This window comes from Crinia signifera, chromosome 3 (assembly GCF_055691185.1).
Source record: "Crinia signifera chromosome 3, ASM5569118v1, whole genome shotgun sequence".
Lineage (NCBI taxonomy): Eukaryota > Metazoa > Chordata > Amphibia > Anura > Myobatrachidae > Crinia > Crinia signifera.
In genome coordinates this window covers 30,479,476-30,496,844 of record NC_139219.1, presented here as the reverse complement: position 1 = coordinate 30,496,844, position 17,369 = coordinate 30,479,476, and the positions used below count along the sequence as shown (strand labels likewise).

At 50.8% G+C, this 17,369-nt stretch overlaps 1 protein-coding gene across 1 annotated transcript in view; it reads right to left on the bottom strand.

Annotated features, from left to right (window-relative positions):
• LOC146062854 (calpain-8-like) overlaps positions 1-17,369 on the bottom strand; it is a 101,586-nt gene that overhangs the window by 27,924 nt on the left and 56,293 nt on the right. Inside the window, exons 8-10 of the mRNA XM_083174860.1 lie at positions 14,611-14,685; positions 14,262-14,410; positions 11,044-11,219 (exon numbers count right to left, since the gene is read on the bottom strand). Of these exons, the coding sequence (XP_083030986.1) occupies positions 11,044-11,219; positions 14,262-14,410; positions 14,611-14,685 (400 nt within the window). The remainder of the gene's footprint in view (positions 1-11,043; positions 11,220-14,261; positions 14,411-14,610; positions 14,686-17,369) is intronic.

Below are 17,369 nucleotides of genomic sequence, written 5' to 3'. Positions count from 1 at the left end.
TGGTTTTGCCGATCGATGCCCATTATTTTTCTTTGACTGATTGGCCCATGGGCCAATCAGAACCTGGGGTTGTGGCTTTACAGTTTTCAGGGGTGGAGCTATGCTTCATGTCCCGGAACCTTGACAAAAAAAAAAAAAAAAGTATTCAGTTATGATGAGCCATCGATGGAGGTTCTCCCCCATCAATGGCAAAATTATTCTACATCAGTCGTAAAAAAATTGATGATTACAAGGCATTGTTACATCTGCCCCACCTGCAGTGCACATGGTTTTGTCCATTAGCAAACCAAATGTGCTTTGCTAGTTAACCAGAATAACCCCATCAAGTCATGAAGTGTAGTATATAACAATCACGCTCCATCTGGGCATATATTGGGTCTAATTCAGAGTTGCATGCTAATGCAATTGCGGAATTCTATGCTACGGAACTGCTAATGATAGCAAGTGAAGATGCAGCCCTGAAATGAAGATGCCCCACCGGAACCATCACAACTTCTTTGCAACTGTGTACACATTTGCAGCCTATGCCCAAGGACGAGGAACATGGACTGTAAAAGTAGCCCTATGGCTAATCAGACTGGATGCGGAAGTTGTAATGCCGGCATTATGATCACTGCTGACCTTAGATACCCCCACCCCCGAAACCAGACATGCCCCCATTCCCTGGTACTACCCCAAACGGTCCCTTCCACATGTTCAGCCTGCCGATAATCGCTCAGTTGCAATATCATCAGCGCTATGTACAACTCTGAATAAGCCCCACGCAGTAATAGAAGGAATAAGAGACATAGAAAGCCCTGGATCTTCCGGAGTGTAGGGGACAGCAGTGACGTCATACCTCATCAGGGACCTGCAAAATAGAACAAAGGGACTGTAAATATTATTCTTATAGATCAGCCTCAAAATAAAATATGACATATCTTAGGCAGTACGTGTTGGGGTACAGGGGGTACATCCAGGGCAGCCGAGAGGGGAGCGGGTACTAATTACCCGGGCCCAGGCTTGCTGGAGGGGCCCTGGTCCGACCCCTCCCTTCCCCCTCCTTCACTCCCGGGTAGCAACAGCAGCACACACTTCTACAGCATGTGCTGTGCTGACAGCAGGCTCAGCATGAGTGTCTCACTGACAGCTTGAGAGGTCATGCTGAGCCTGCTGTCAGCACAGCACATGCTGTAGGTGTGTGCTGCTGCTGAGATTACAGTTTTTAGAGTTTTCTTTCACCCTCCTCGAAACATTTTGGGGGGCGTGGCCTAAGTGTGGGAGGTGTCCACATACCCCACACAGGCCAAGCCTCCAAAAATTTACCGGTGACCGGCATTTCTCTCGGCTGCCCTGGGTACATCCAGAAACCCTGAATCATTTTAGAGCAATGAGCTTCTTTTTTTATTGAACACTAATCTAGTTTTGATGCAGACAGTAATTTTGGGAAATTGTGTTCCGTCCCTGTCTTTCTTAGGGGATATATTTATTAGGGGTCTATTCATCATAAGGAGCATGGTTTTGCATCCCACACGCGGTAATCCAGACCTGATTGGAGGGCTGTAATTGTGCAGAGGCCAGCGATCAGGTAAGACGCCACCCGCTAGAGTGAAATCCCACCTTGTGAATTAATTTCCCTATAGACTGTAAGCTTGCAGCAGGGCCCTCCTACCTCCAAGTCTGTCTGTTGTTACCCAGTTTGTTTTATCACTGTCTACAATTGGAAAGGGCAACGGAATCTGCGGCACTATATAAGAAACGGTAACTAAATGACTGTGCTCGCTGTGCAAATGGATTCTACTGTATTCTTCTATTGTATTTGAAGCCGTGCATACATGTCCAAAATCCTTTGTAAGACACTCCCATCTAATGATTTTTCCACTGGGCTCAGAGTAGCCAGAGACTCCTGGGCGCTACAATGGTGCTGACATCACACACCCTCCCCTAATACAGGCATATGCGGCCTGGTGCTGACATCACACATCCTCCCCTAATACAGGCATATCCAGCCTGGTGCTGACGTCACACACCCTCTCCTAATACAGCCATATCCGGCCTGGTGCTGATGTCACACACCCTCCCCTAATACAGGCATATCCGGCCTGGTGCTGCCGTCACACACCCTCCCCATATACAGGCATATCCGGCCTGGTGCTGATGTCACACACCCTCCCCTAATACAGGCAAATCTGGCCTGGTGCTGACATCTCACACCCTCCCCTAATACAGGCATATCCAGCCTGGTGCTGACGTCACACACCCTCTCCTAATACAGCCATATCCGGCCTGGTGCTGATGTCACACACCCTCCCCTAATACAGGCATATCCGGCCTGGTGCTGATGCACACACCCTCCCCTAATACAGGCATATGCGGCCTGGTGCTGACGTCACACACCCTGTCCTAATACAGCCATATCCGGCCTGGTGCTGATGTCACAACCATCCCCTAATACAGGCATATCTGGCCTGGTGCTGACGTCACACACCCTCCCCTACTACAGGCATATGAGGCTTGGTGCTGATGTAACACACCCTCCCTAATACAGGCATATCCGGCCTGGTGCTGACATCATATATCCTCCCCAAATACAGTACAGGCATATCCGGCCTGCTGCTGACGTCACACACCATCCCCTAATACAGGCATATCCGGCCTGGTGCTGACATCACACACCCTCAACTAATACAGGTATATCCGTCCTGGTGCTGACATCACACCCTCTCCTAATACAGCCATATCCGGCCTGGTGCTGATGTCATACACCCTCCCCTAATACAGGCATATCCGGCCTGGTGCTGACGTCACACACCCTCCCCTAACACAGGCATATCCGGCCTGGTGCTGACGTCACACACCCTACCCTAATACAGGCATATCTGGCCTGGTGCTGACGTCACACACCCTCTCCTAATACAGCCATATCTGGCCTGGTGCTGATGTCACAAACCCTCCCCTAATACAGGCATATCTGGCGTGATGCTGACATCATACACCCTCCCCAAATACAGTACAGGCATATCCGGCCTGGTGCTGATGTCACACATCGTCCCCTAATGCAGGCATATCCGGCCTGGTGCTGACATCACAAACCCTCCCCTAATACAGTCATATCCGGCCTTGAGCTGATGTCACACACCTTCCCCTAATACGGGCATATCCAGCTACTGCTGATGTCACACACCGTCCCCTAATACACAATATGCACAATAGCAATAGCGCAATATGCTTCATACTGTAAATAGGGGCATTGCGCGCTGAAGGCGCGCATTAAAAATTTACACCATAATGCCCATTACATGTTAAGCCAAACACCATATTCTCCATTACGTATTATGCCAAACACCATAATGCCTATGAAAAATGATGCTACTTAAGTGTTGCTTACCAACATGTTCATTGCCAGCGGTTCCATGCTTATTGCCAGGGGTTCCATGCTCATTGCCATGTGGGATTACATGCTCATTGCCAAGGGGGAATACATGCTTGCGGTAACTGGGGGATAGCTGCCGCCAGGCAGAAATGACAGCCATTGACAGCTGGGCAGAGAGCAGGGGGCTGCCTGGCTGTATTCAGAGCACTGCATGCCCCGGCTATTTGTAATAATACCCCTTTCACACCAGAAAATGCAGGGATTTACCCGGGAATATGGCCCCAAGATCATGCAGGGACATTCCCGGACTGGACCGTTTTACACCCGCCAAGTCCCTGCATTTTTTTGTGTGAGGGGGAGAGAAAACAACCCCTGTCCCCAGGGGTGTAACTAGATATTCACAGGCCCCATAGCAAAAGTTTATAAGGGCCCCTATATACCAAATATTGGTGATAAATGTATATAGAAAATATAAATTATACAGTAAAGATGGGCCCCCTTTTGCTCCGGGCCCCGTAGCAGCTGCACCCCTTGCACCTATGGTAGTTACGCCTTTACCCGTCCCCCAGCTACATCTTCGGAACCAACTGACCGATTTACATGTAGGCTTCAAATGATTTTGGTCCCGTGAAACTGGGCCATTTAGTTCCAGAGAAATCAGCCATGAAATTACATTTCAGAAATGAAAAAAAAATTGGTTTACCCGCAATATCTCTAGAACCAATGAACCCATATGGACCAGGTATCAGATTGAAGGCCCACCGATTTGGGTTCGACTGAGATCGACCTCAAGCTTCTGTGATGCTGTAGGGGGAACTGGCAGCCGTTGGAACGGGGTGGAGGTTGGAATTAGCGGGTCCAATGTTATCCTATGGGGAAAACGTTCCAGGTTTGCCTGTCGGTATCTCTGGTTCCTGGGGGGCTACCGACACGGGGCTGGGCTCGTTGGAAAGCTCTGTCCCTCAGCTACAGAATGGGCCTATTTGGAGAATGGGCCTGGAGCTGTAGCTCCATCAGCCCCATTGTTAATCCGGCCCTGGACACGGGTGTCTAGCATGGGGCAGGAGGCATATCGCAGCTATGATATTTCATCCTGCGCCCCTGCCTCCTGCCTAATTTATGAATGGTCAGCATCGCTGACCGTTCCACCGCCTGCAGCTATCGACTTCGACAGCTGCAGGTGGTGATGCCCTATGCCCACAGCAGGGACAGCGCTGTCCCTGCTGCTGGCTCTGAGCTGCGCTGGGGATCTCGCGAGAGTAGCGAGATCCCGCGCATGCACATCTCCAGGAGGGGACATCGCCGGAGGGGGGAGTTAGCGATCCCCCGCTTCGGCGGACAAGATGTTGATACATCTTGTCAGTCTCCCCTCCTGCTAATGAGGCGAAGCAGGAAGTGTTATAGCGGTGCATTTAGTCAGTTCTCCCCCCACAGTCAGGTGGGGGGAGAACTGACTGTGAAAAGATGCCACACAGCCGGCGCCGCATTGATTTCCCACCCCAACCTGACCACACCCAAATTGTTGTGAGGTTGGAGGTATGTTGTTTTTTTTTTGGGAGGGGGGGGGGGGGTTGGGGACACCAATTGACTGCCTTGCCCTGGGCAACAGAAACCCTAGTTTCAGCCAAGCACCCCCAAGTTCCCCCAAACTTGTATGAGCTGCGACGGGGAGAGACCGGCAACCACCCAGGAAATCAAGGGATGCCACAGAAGAACAGGTGGCACTCCCTTCACTGGTGGGTATTTCTGAGGCAGAACACACCTGTCCTGGTAGGTTGGTCCTGCACCAGGAAAACGTACCACTCGGATGCAACAATATTATGGTGCTTAATGTGCCCTCTTCCAGCAACCGATGTGGCATGCCACCTGAGATGTCACATCGGGGGTTGGAAGAGGGCGGGTGGTGTCCGTCAGAGTAGTGTAGTGATGTGAAGGAGCACTAGCGAGGGGTGTGGATCGTATTGTCGACCCCACTTAGGTCGACAGTCATTAGGTCAACACCGTTGGATCGACAGGCAGCAAGGTCGACAGGTGTCTAGGTGGACATAGGACAAGGTCGACATGGGACAAGGTCGACAGGTTGCGAGGTCGACATGTTTTTTTTCACTGTTTTTTCACCCGAATGTCAACATGGGCACAGTTGGAAGTAAACCGCAGCCCCTGGCTTCGCTCACCATGCTTCAGGCACGGTGCCTCGCTGCGCTCGGCACACTATTTTATTCTCCCTCCACGCCGTAGTGGATGGTAGGTCATGAAATACCGCCTGTCGGCTCAAAACAAAACAAAAAACATCAACCTAGAACCATTTCGACTTAGTCCCATGTCATCCTAGACCTTTGTCCACCTAGACACCTGTCAACCTTGTTGCCTGTTGACCCAACGGAGTCGACCTAAGTGTGGTCGACAATACGACCGTTTCCCCTAGCGAGTGGCAGTGGTGGTGGCAGAATTAAAATAAAACAGTTTTAAACACTGGGTGGCCCTCTGATTGGCTGAGAGAGTTCTCAGCCAATCAGAGGCCTTACATTCAGGGGGCCGCTGATTGGCTGAGAGAGCTCTCTCAGCCAATCAGAGTGCCCAGTGTTTTAAACAGTTTTTTCAAATTCTGACACTGCCGCTGACCCCCGCATCCCGCTAACGCTCCTACACATCGCTATGCTACTCTGACGGACGCCGCAAGAGCTCCCTCCGGCCCTCTCTCCCCGAACCCGATGTCGACGATTGCACGCGAACAATCGCTTAGGGTTAAAAACCACATGCAATCGCTCTTGCAATTTTGATCAACATGACTTTGTGGTCGATTGTATGCAATATCTCACAAGTGTACAGGCATCATTATAATAATTTGGAGGTTTTTTACTGCTCTACAAATATCTGTACCCCGCTTGGCTGTTTTAACTTTTTACATGCTAGTGTGTGAAGTGTTTTGTATCCCAGAAGGGATGTGGACACTCGGTCGACATGGTCATTAGGTCACAAGCATTAAGTTGACAGAAAAAAATTGACATGAAAACGGTCGACATGAGTTTTTCATGTTTTATTTAAAAAAAAAGAAGTGATTTTTCATACATTGTTATCCAAGGGGCCATAGGACCTTATTCTAATCCATAAGCTCAGCTGTGCATTCGCACAGGAGAGCGATAGTTTGCGACTGCACATGCGCACACACAAGTATGCACATGTGCAGCCGCTTGGTGCGAGTTGACACAGCAAATTGATTATTTGCCACCCTGTTCATGCCTTGCAGTGTGGGCGGGGGGTGACGCCCATGGGAACACCCATTTCCATGTAAATGCGCTGGTGACGCAGGTGGGCAGCTAGCATCAGAGAGGTCAGATCTGCGAGCGCTTGTAAAATCATTCGATGGACAGTGACCATCAAATGATTTATGCTAAACATCCATTCACATGCGTGCGGGATATTCTGCGTGTGAGTGGGGGGCGGGTGTTCATGTGGGCGGAACATATAGACACGCAAAGCTAGGAATTTTGCCGCTGTGCGTGTTAACCAGAATCACCCCCATGGAGTGAGAATATAATAGCGTAGTATGGCACTGTGACCAAAACATAGCGAGCGAAGAGAGCCGTTCGAGGGGATGCAGTATTTTTGTACCATGTCGACTGAAGTTGAAATAGACACCCAAAAACATGAAAAACTCCTGTTGACATTTTCCAGGTTGTGGTAATGCTTGTGTTAAGCTAATGACCATGTCGACTTGATGCATGTCAACCTATTCCATGTGTCCACCTAGTGACTGTCGACCTAAGCTCTGTCGACAAGCCAGCAACTGAAATCTTGGGGCCCCATACACTGATATCTCTGGGGGCTCCCCACCCCCTCTAACGCTATCTTCCTTCACCCCACCCCTATGCTGTAACATAAACTGGACACACTGCAACCTGCGTTCTATCACATTGATGCCCTCCCTCGCCCTGCGGCCTGCTCTCTATCACACTGACGCACTCCCTCACCCTGTGATCTATCACACTGATGCACTCTCTCGCCCCATGGCCTGTGCACTATCACACTGGCACACTCCCTCACCCTGCGATCTGCGCTCTATCACACTGACGGACTCCCTCACCCTGCAGCCTGCGCACTATCACACTGACGCTCTCCCTCACCTGCAGCCTGTGCTATATCACACTGATGCTCTCCCTCACCCTGCAGCCTGCGCTCTATCACATTGATGCCCTCCCTCGCCCTGCGGCCTGCACTCTATCACATTGACACACTTCCTCACCTGCGGCCTGCGCTCTATCACACTGACGCACTCCCTCACCCTGCAGTGCTCCTCCTATCCTGCCTCCGTTCCCATCCGTTCCTACTTATCCTATTGTTTTCATTCATCCACCCACCTCCTTTTAGTCTGTTAACTCTTATGAGTAGGGCCCTCCTTCCTCACGTACTCACCCTACCTCTTTACGTCACCAGTGCTCCTGCCCTCTTCTTCCCTTCCTCTACTTCATCTTCAGTCTCCTCGACAATTTTGACACCTACTTCTGAACTGATGCTGATTTTAGTTCTACCAGCTATACCCCTATTTATGCTGTATTTTATCAACGCACCCTGTACGTTACCTTATCATTTGTTTTTTGTTTGCGATGCACGGCGCTGCGGACACTTTGTGGCGCCTTATAAATAAACGTACTACTACTAAATGGAGTCTTGAAGTCAGTCAGCCACAGAACCTGTGTAATTAATATGTGTCCGGAATTAAAGGGATGAGGTGGTAACCCTAGGTCCGGCAGCCTGCTGTGCTGCATGTAGTGTGGTGACAGACACTTGTCCTCAGCCTCCCACTACAACAGGAGTAGTATAGTAAGTAGTATCATCTCCTATATATTTGGCTACATCTGTCACTCAAAGTGGGTGTCTGTGTCTATAACGCTCTGTTCCTGGACTTTCCTCTTAATGGCCCTTATTCTGGTTGGTGCGGTCGAGCCGCATATGCGGCTCCGACCGCACCAGACGTATCCCCGCCCACACTACGGATCGCCACGGCCGTCCGTACACGGACGGCTGGCGATCCGCACGAAAATGGTGGAGGCGTACGCCTCCACCATGGTGGGAGCTGCCCCCTGTATTCGATGGTCGACGACCATCGAAGGCAGGGCCGCACGCCGCGGCAGCTCCCGCAAGCTGAGACCACACGGACAATCGTCCGTGTGGTAGCTTGTATGGGGGCTGAAAGCTGACATCCGCCGACGTCAGCTTTCCGCCCCCATGAGTGGCGTCATGCCCTCATTACCATGCGTACGCCCCGCGTTTGCATGGGAACGCCCATGAAACGCGGGGCGTACACATAGGGAAATGAGGGGATGAAGCCCCTCACGCCCCTATACGCCCCCTTTGCGGCGGACGAAATCCGTCTGCGGCGAAGGGGGCTGCACATGCGCAGATTGACCTCTGCGCATGTGCAGAAGAAAAACATCGGCGGTACGGCCGCACGCGGGCCGTACCGCACGAATCAAAATAAGGGCCAATGTGTGATTGCCTTCATCTGTGCTGAACACCTTTCTGAGAAATTAACCTGTTTAAAACAGGTGATGGCAATCATACATTAAGGGGAAGTCTAGAAACAGAGCATTGTGTCCCTCCTGGAGAGGGTCATGTTGGGAGGTATGTGACAGAGAACCAGCCCAGTGAGCCCACAGACAGTGCCAGACACCCACTGCCTTCCCATGTTGCCCAGCACTGCTACTCCACAGCCACCAGGTGAGCGCCCCCCTCCCAAGATTTGCGGCAAAACCGCCCCTCCCCGCGCCCCCCCCCCCCTCCGCGATTCGCGGCAAAAACACCCGCTCCCCCGCGACCCCCCTACCGCGATTCGCAGCAAAAACACCCCCGCGACCCCCCCTCCCGCGATTCGCTGCAAAAAGAACCCCCCCACGACCCCTCCCGCAATTCGCGGCATAACCACCACCCCGCGACCCCCCCCTCCCGCGAATCGCGGCAAACCCTCCCCCGTGACCCCCCCCCCCCGATTCGCGGAAAAAACACCCCCCCGCGACCTCCCTCCCGCGATTAGCGGCAAAAAGAACCCCCCGCGACCCCCCCTTGCACGATTGGCGGCACCCCCCCTGCGACCCCCCTCCCGCGATTCGCGGCACCCCCCCCCCCTGCAATTCGCAGCAGCCCCGGGATTAAATGGCACATGCAAAACACTGACATGGCTATGGTCGACAATGAAAAAGGTTGACATGAGTATTTGAAGATTTATTTAAAAAATTTTTAATTTTTTCATATTCATTGTCATGTGTCGACATGGACACCAATGAAGTGGCACACTTATGTCAACATTTACATGTGTTGACCTTTCTGTGTTGATTTTTTCTTGTGGCGATTCATGTCACACCCCCCGCAACCCCCCCTCCCGCGATTCGCGGCACCCCCCGTGACCCCCCACCTCCCGCAATTCGCGGCAACCCCCCACCGGAACCCCTGTGAACCCTGCCCTCCCGCGATTCGCGGCACCCACCCCCGCGACCCCCCCTCCCGCAATTCGCGGCACCCCCCCCCCCCCCCCGTGATTCGCGGCAGCTCCAGAATTAAATTGCACATGGAAAACACTGACATGGCTATGGTCGACAATGAAAAAGGTTGACATGAGTTTTTGAAGTTTTTTTGTCATTTTTTGAATATTTTCATATTCCTTCTCATGTGTCGACATGGACAACAATGAAGTGCCACACTTATGTCAACATTTACATGTGTTGACCTTTCTGTGTTGATTTTTTCTTGTGGCGATTCGCGTCACACCCCCCCCACCCCCCGCAACCCCCACTCCCGCGATTCACGGCACACACACACACCCCCACGATTCTCGGCACCCCACCCCGTGACCCCCCCCTCCCGTGATTCACGGCACACCCCCGCGACCCCCCTACCATGATTCGCCGCAACCCCCGCCCCCGTAACCCCCCTCCCGCAATTTGCGGCAACCCACCCCGCGACCCCCCTCCCGAGATTCTCTGCAATCCCTCTCGCGATTCGCAGCATCCACCCCCCCACAACCCCCCCTCCTGCAATTCGCGGCACCCCCCGCGACCCCCCCTCCTGCACCTCGCGGCACCCTCCGCGACCCCCCCTCCCGCGATTCGCGGACACCTAAGTTGCAATACAGGGCATCTTTCATACAATTCTAACCATATTTCTCATATACAAACGTTCACAAATTAAGGGGGCGCAGCCCCTTACGACGGTCTGAAGAGCGCCCGTAGGGCGCGATGAATCACCTAGTATGATATATCTCTTGCTATGGTCATTGTTACTACCTGCTGCTCCTGTTCTCCCCAAGCTCCCCCTATAGCCGCACACTTGGGTACTGCTGCCCCTGGCTACAAGCATGTAGTCCCCCATGGAAATGAGAATGAAACCCCTGGCAAGAAGCATGTAACCCCTTGCAATAAGCATGTAAGTTAGTGTCACTTATGTGGCATAATATGTAATGGGCATTACGTTGGGTGGAATTATGTGTAACGGGCATTATGGTGTACGGCATTAGGTGTAATGGCCATTTTTGTGAGGTCGCGATTTTTGTGAGGTCACTCCGCCCTCGTATGTAATTAGGCTCCGCCCACTCTCTTGTTGGGGAGGGGGGCAGTTGGATCTCCAGGAATCGATTATGCATAAGGTGGCAAACCTACGTACTATGTCCCTTACAGACCAGACTCACATCTGATACTAACCTTATATATATAATAACCGATTTCAAATAAAGACTCTCCTTGCGGTTTCTTACTCCTACGCCCCTTCTGCATCAGGCTCACGAGAACTGCACAGCGCTGTGTATCTGTGTTTCCTTTCTGGTCACCTTTAGCATCCTCCAGGGTGACCCTGAACTGCGGGTTGGACCAATATGTTGCTATTTGTGAAAGACGAGTATTAATAGGAGAGAAGAAAATGTTGTGTGTTAGAGACAATTACAAGCACGGATTAATGCTATAGTTACAATGACCTAGTATTGCTTATAGATGTATAAATAAAGATGTGTATTATAAATATAGGGCCACGAATTCGGCCACGTCTCCGAGTGGGTCTGCGCATACGAGAATTTGCACAAGTGCAGACCCCCCTTTGAGAATGTGTGAGACCCGCCAAGGCATTTCACGGGCAAGGGAGGGAAGGGGGCAGATAGGGGTCTGGTGCTTAGTATTTTATGGGCAGGACCCCCCCTGGGAACTCAGATGGGTCGGGCGGGACCTCCCGCCCCTGGGAACTCAGATGGGTCGATGCCTGCTCGGGACACACAACTGACGTCAGTGCCCGCCCCCTTTTATCGGCCATCTCCGTTCTGACTGACTTTTTCAACGAAGGGGACAAAAATCATTTGATGGTTGGCGACCATCAAATAATTTTTCTCCCCTTCGGCGACATGCTAGCGAGGGGATGGGGTGGCAGGTGGCGCCGACCTGTTCGCAGCAAAGCGAATAGGACTGAATCAGTCCCATGGAGTAGACTTGTCAGATGTCTGTGTTCCCATTAATAGGGTCCACCTGTCCAACACTTGGTCTCACAACCCCTTTGGTCCCAGGTATTGTGTAAGGCTGACCACACAAGTTGCTGTTTGAGTGGACTGCAATGGAAACAACATGACCCACTCCAGGAGGGACAGAATCCTCTCCACCTGGACTTCCCTCTTAATCTATAATTGTTGAAATACCTTTATTACCAAATACAAAGTTCAACACAGGTGATGCCAATCATATATTAAGAGGGAAATCCAGATAAAGAGCATTGTGTTCCTCCTGGACTGGATCGTTTGGAGGTATGTACAGTACAATCTAATATACAACCTGTCTTCCCCCGAGCTCCCCTGTCTTAAGCATACCTCCCAACATCACCAAACTTCAAATCGGGACCTGCTGCACTGAAGGAATGGCCGTCCATAAAAAGGGGCAGGGCTAATGGGAAAGTAGGTGGGCCTCAGTTAACGGGGGGATGGTCTAGTCCTGCAACCCCTATTTTTGTCTTTTCGGGGGGGTTTCAAGCACTTCCCTAGTCACTCGGCAGCCCCCGGCCCTCTCACTGCCCTCCCTCTTCCCTGCACTGTGAAGATGATCAAGATGATTAAGGACATTTGGGGGGGGGGGGGGCAGTAGGGAGGATTACTAATCCTCCTAAAAAAAAAAAAAGAATGTGGTGCTGCTCATGTCAACCAATCAAATACAAGCTATCATCTCTTTATCTCATCCTAGAATTGATAGACGGAATTTGACTGATTGCTATGGGGAATGGGAAGTGTGTGTGTGGGGGAGGGGAACAATTAATCCTGTCTCCTCCCCTTTCCAGTCTCAACTCCTGTAGACCCTGCAGCAGGCCACTACAATATGTATTACACAAATCAATGTTTCAAGATATAGGTTGGTTCAGATTATTATTTGCTTGCTGAATATGAGCTGGCAAATTCGTGCATTCTAGAATGGAGAAATAAGGTTTTGCTTTGCGTATATAGGCCTCATTCATGTATGTACAGCAAGGTCTACCCAATTGCAATTTTTTGTACTAAGGAATTGTTAATCAAGTGATTCTGCTGTTTAGAAATGAATGAAGAAGCCCACCGGAGTCATTACAGTGTCCTCAACAACTAGTGTACACATATGCATCACCTCCTACGCAGTCATAAGGAATGCTGACTGTCCAAGTGCATACAGTACCTCCCAAATTCTGGTCCTGCTAGTTGGGGACACATGCGCAGCGAAGCAGGACGACGCGTCCTAAGGCCGCTCCCCTGTTTTTCGCTGCTCTGCGTCGCTGAATAGATGCATCTATTCTCTTCAGGCTGGGGGCAGGGGGACTCCCAACTGCCCTCCCCCATCGCAGGACAGTGGCGGCCCCAGATGGGACGCAACAGCATCCCCAAAAGCGGGACAGTTGGGAGGTATGCGCGTGAGTCTGAAGTCTGGTTGTGGGATTAGCGATGCAGGCACCATGTTTCTCTACATGCATAATGATGCTGGCTCTCCCTTAATGCAGGCATGTCCAAACTATGGCCCTCCAGCTGTTGTGAAAAATGACAAGGCATGCTGGGATGTGCAGTTTCGCAACAGCTAGAGGGCCGAAGTGTGGACAACCCTGCTTTAATGGATAAATAATAGTGTAGACTGCCTTTGGATTATTGACATTTATTTATATTTTTCAAAAAATTAAGAAACCAAAATCATTAATATTCTACTACACACTTGATAAACATGAATAAAAGTGATAGCCAGCTAATTAATAATTAATAATAATCATCTGATACCGCCGAGATGTATCAATATAGGGCCGCAGGGACAGGGCTCTGAAAGGAGCCCGTCCCTGTGAAGCCCTGACCCGGAAGCCGGGGGGTCTGCGCATGCGCGGTTATGCGCTGACCCCGCTGACCTCTCTGACCGCACTGCCCCGCTCAGCCAATAGGCTACAATGGGCTATCGCCATATCAGAATGGCGATAGCCCAGGGGTGCGATGCCGGGCTGCCCGATGTTGATACATCGGGAAGCTTCGCATCCCCCATAGTAACCTATGGGGGATGCGGCCGGCGGCGGTGCAGGGGGGATCGGAGATTCCTGCTGCGGTCCCCTGTAATACATTTCGGTGATACATAATATTTGCGGTTAACCCCCGAAAACGGGTGTTTTCGGGGATTTAGCCACAAATGTTACGTGATAAATGGGCCCCTAAATCTAGACTGTAGCAGACAGCATAGTCAATGTAAGATCTTTGAACCAGATGATGCTGCCATACAGGGAATACAAACAGCAGGAGTTAGTGATCACAGCCACACAATGCTAGTGGGGCAATCGCCCTGAATGATCCCACCCTGGATCCGCCCTTGCCTGTCACAAGAGAGAGTTACGAATCTAGGTGAAAAAAAACTTTTATGGGTTTAATAATGATAATGATGCTAGAACATGTCTCTCTTACAGTAGTCCGGGCGTCCTCCTGCAGTGCAGCCAGCAGTCCAGTTCCCCTTAAATTGTGCTATGCTCCATCGGTGATTCTTATCATCGCACGGGTTGAGGTTACAGATGTCCACTCGACGAAACTCATCTAGGAAAGATGAAAACGGCATCCTGCCGAGAGCAAAGAGGGAAAATTACGGAGCAATCCCTGGATGACCTCAAGGTGCTGGTTGTCTCGTTAGATGTATACATTATTCCCATCATTGTTACTGGGCCTTCACCCACTCTCGGCACCACTGCCCGCGGGCACGTAAATAACAAATCGGGCTGATATTTTTAAAGTGTGTACAGACCCTAACTGTTTTACTCACCAAAATTCACCGTCATCGCACTTGAGGTTAAGCTCAGCTTTCACCTTTTGGTCAACCTCCCCCCATTCTGGGGCACTGTAAGAACAGGACGAAAGGGTACTAAATCTATTGTACATAAATAAATATATATATATATATATATATATCTATAATGGATTCTTGAATGCTATTGTTATGTAGACAAAAAAATATTTGGGCTCATGTGTGGGAGGGACACGTGTTGTGCAAACATATGTGTATGGTGGTAACTCACCGGCTAATAACATTGGGGTAGATTTATGAAGCTCAGGGAAGTGATAAAGTGTCTGGTTTTTATCACTGGCCAATCAGCTCCTACCTAATTTTTCAAACCAAGCCTGTAACTTCTCAGTTAGGAGCTGATTGGCCGGTGATAAAAACCAGACACTTTATCACTTCACCGAGCTTAATAATCTACCCCATTGTCGCCAATGGGATTTTGGTTCGAAGCTGCTTATCCCAGTATTAAAACTGATGGAAGTATGTATATTATAGAATAAGAATTCTATAGAACAAAATTTAAAAGTTCAAAATACTGTAAGTGCCAAAATAAGGCCTACTGCCGCTCTGCTCCTGATCCGCCTGCGAGCATGCGGTCATGTGAGGTGGCAGAGCTGCAGGCAGAAGAAATTAGCGAGCTGCTCAGACACTCCGAGCGGCTGACACACTGCAGGATGTGTGGCTAGAAATTCCTTGGGGCGCTTCAAATGCAAGAAACACTGAAGCAACGCTACTGGCCACAGGGTGCCGGTCCAACACTACTAGCCACAGGGTGCCATCCCAACACCACTGGCCACAGGGTGACATTCTAACATCACTGGCCACAGGGTTCCATTCTAACACCACCGGCCACAGGGTGCCATTCTAACACTACTGGCCACTACTGGCCACCCGGTGCCGTTCCAACACTACTGGCCACAGGGTGCCAGTCCAACACTACTGGCAGCACCACGGTGGATATAGTGCTGCACAGAGCACGCAGCTGAGCCCCCCACTAGCTCTATTGATATATGTGTATAAATATGGCCGTCATCCTGCTGACATGGCATGTGCATCTGGGCAGGGGTGGCTGCAGCATCATTGATCCCCCACCCAAGGGCCAGACACTGCACCTAAGCAGCAGCAGGGTGTGCAGAGAGGGGCACTACTTGCAGTGGTGCATGTTCCCTGGCCAAAGGTGGTGGCTGGGTAGGTGAGCCTATGTGATGCTGGGGCTGGCACCGTGCCCAGCTCATGTCCTCAGTGCAAGCATGCACCCCATATGGTGTATCCCCAGCATGGCATGCTGCTATTACAGGGGCAAAGCTAATGAGAGCATGGCTGCAGTCCTGAGCGTGGGCTCACTGGGCAATGTTATAGTCTGCCCCCACCTCTGGCATAGCATTGTGATAGGTGGGTGTGGGAATAGCGGGTACTCACTGATATGGTTGTCCTCGATGAGCTCGGCCAGAGTGGTGAAGTGGAGGCCGCAGCCCCCAAACCGGTAGGCATTGGAGAAGGAGGCCGCATGAAGTGATGCCTGTCATCAAGGTGCAGGCATGGATGTCCCTGCGGCCGCATGGGCAGGGAGTGGGAGCCGGACAGAGATGGAGGGAGAGGATGGCAGCAGCAGCGGTGCTGGAGGGCGGGATGGAGAGAGGGGGAGGAGGCGGCAGCGGGGAGCAGCTGAGAGATGGATGGGGGTGGCAGCCGGTGCAGCTGAGACAGGGAGAAGAGGAAAACTTTTCACAGGGAAAAGGAACCAGTCGCTATAGCAGTAGCTGTATTTCTTATTAAAGCAGCTGCTCAAAATGGGGGCGGGGGGGTAGTCAATTCCCACCTGGAACAAAGAAAACAAGCAAGCAATCACGCACAAGGCATGTGAGCAGCGCTTAATAAATTTAAACCAGTTGATTGAAAAAATAAATAAATATTTTACTGCAATAAATAATAATACAAAAACAATATACAATGGATGCACAATAGGTACACAATAAAAGGCTTATATTAAAATCACGCCACAGGATAATGGGGGTAAATTAGCCCAGGGGATCAAGGGAATATTGGGTGGGTGAGTCACAGGTAAGTGCACTTTACCGATTTTGGGGGTGACCTTTGGATCCAGGAAAATCCACTTTTATAACAGACGATGTGGTACTTATGTATTATCTGGACTCCCATGTTAAATGCACCCCATTTTTCCATACCCCTACTATCCAACAACGCATGGAGTTGATTTTATATAGTGTAGCGAGCCACCGTGCCCAAAGCGTGGTGAGCGCAGCGAGCCCCGCGAGGGGACGCGGTCTCATAAGAAAAACGGGAGTCCAGATATTACATAAGTACCGACGATGTTAATCCTCACCATTTGTCACAATATATTGTGGGTCGTGTGGAGGAAGAAATACACCGTAGGCTTCCGTTTTTCCACTGATATTGTGCCCTGGTGGGCTATATTGGATAATAGCCACCAGGGTGGTACAGGATGCGGTGTCTGCCAGGAGATGGAATGTCACTGAAAATGGGGCTTCTGCTTACACGGTCCTCCCACTGTGTTGGCTGGATGGAATAAGCCACTGGGGGATTTGGTAGCAGTGTCCGCCACATAATAGTAAATAAGTGACAAGGGGGTACCCGGTATCCAAGATTCCACACTGGGGAAGATGGTATGCGTTTTTGGGGTCCTGGGTGGGAAGGAATAGGGCTGTCCACTTAACGCGTTTCACTGCCAACTGCAGCTTTATCAAAGGTGATGATAAAGC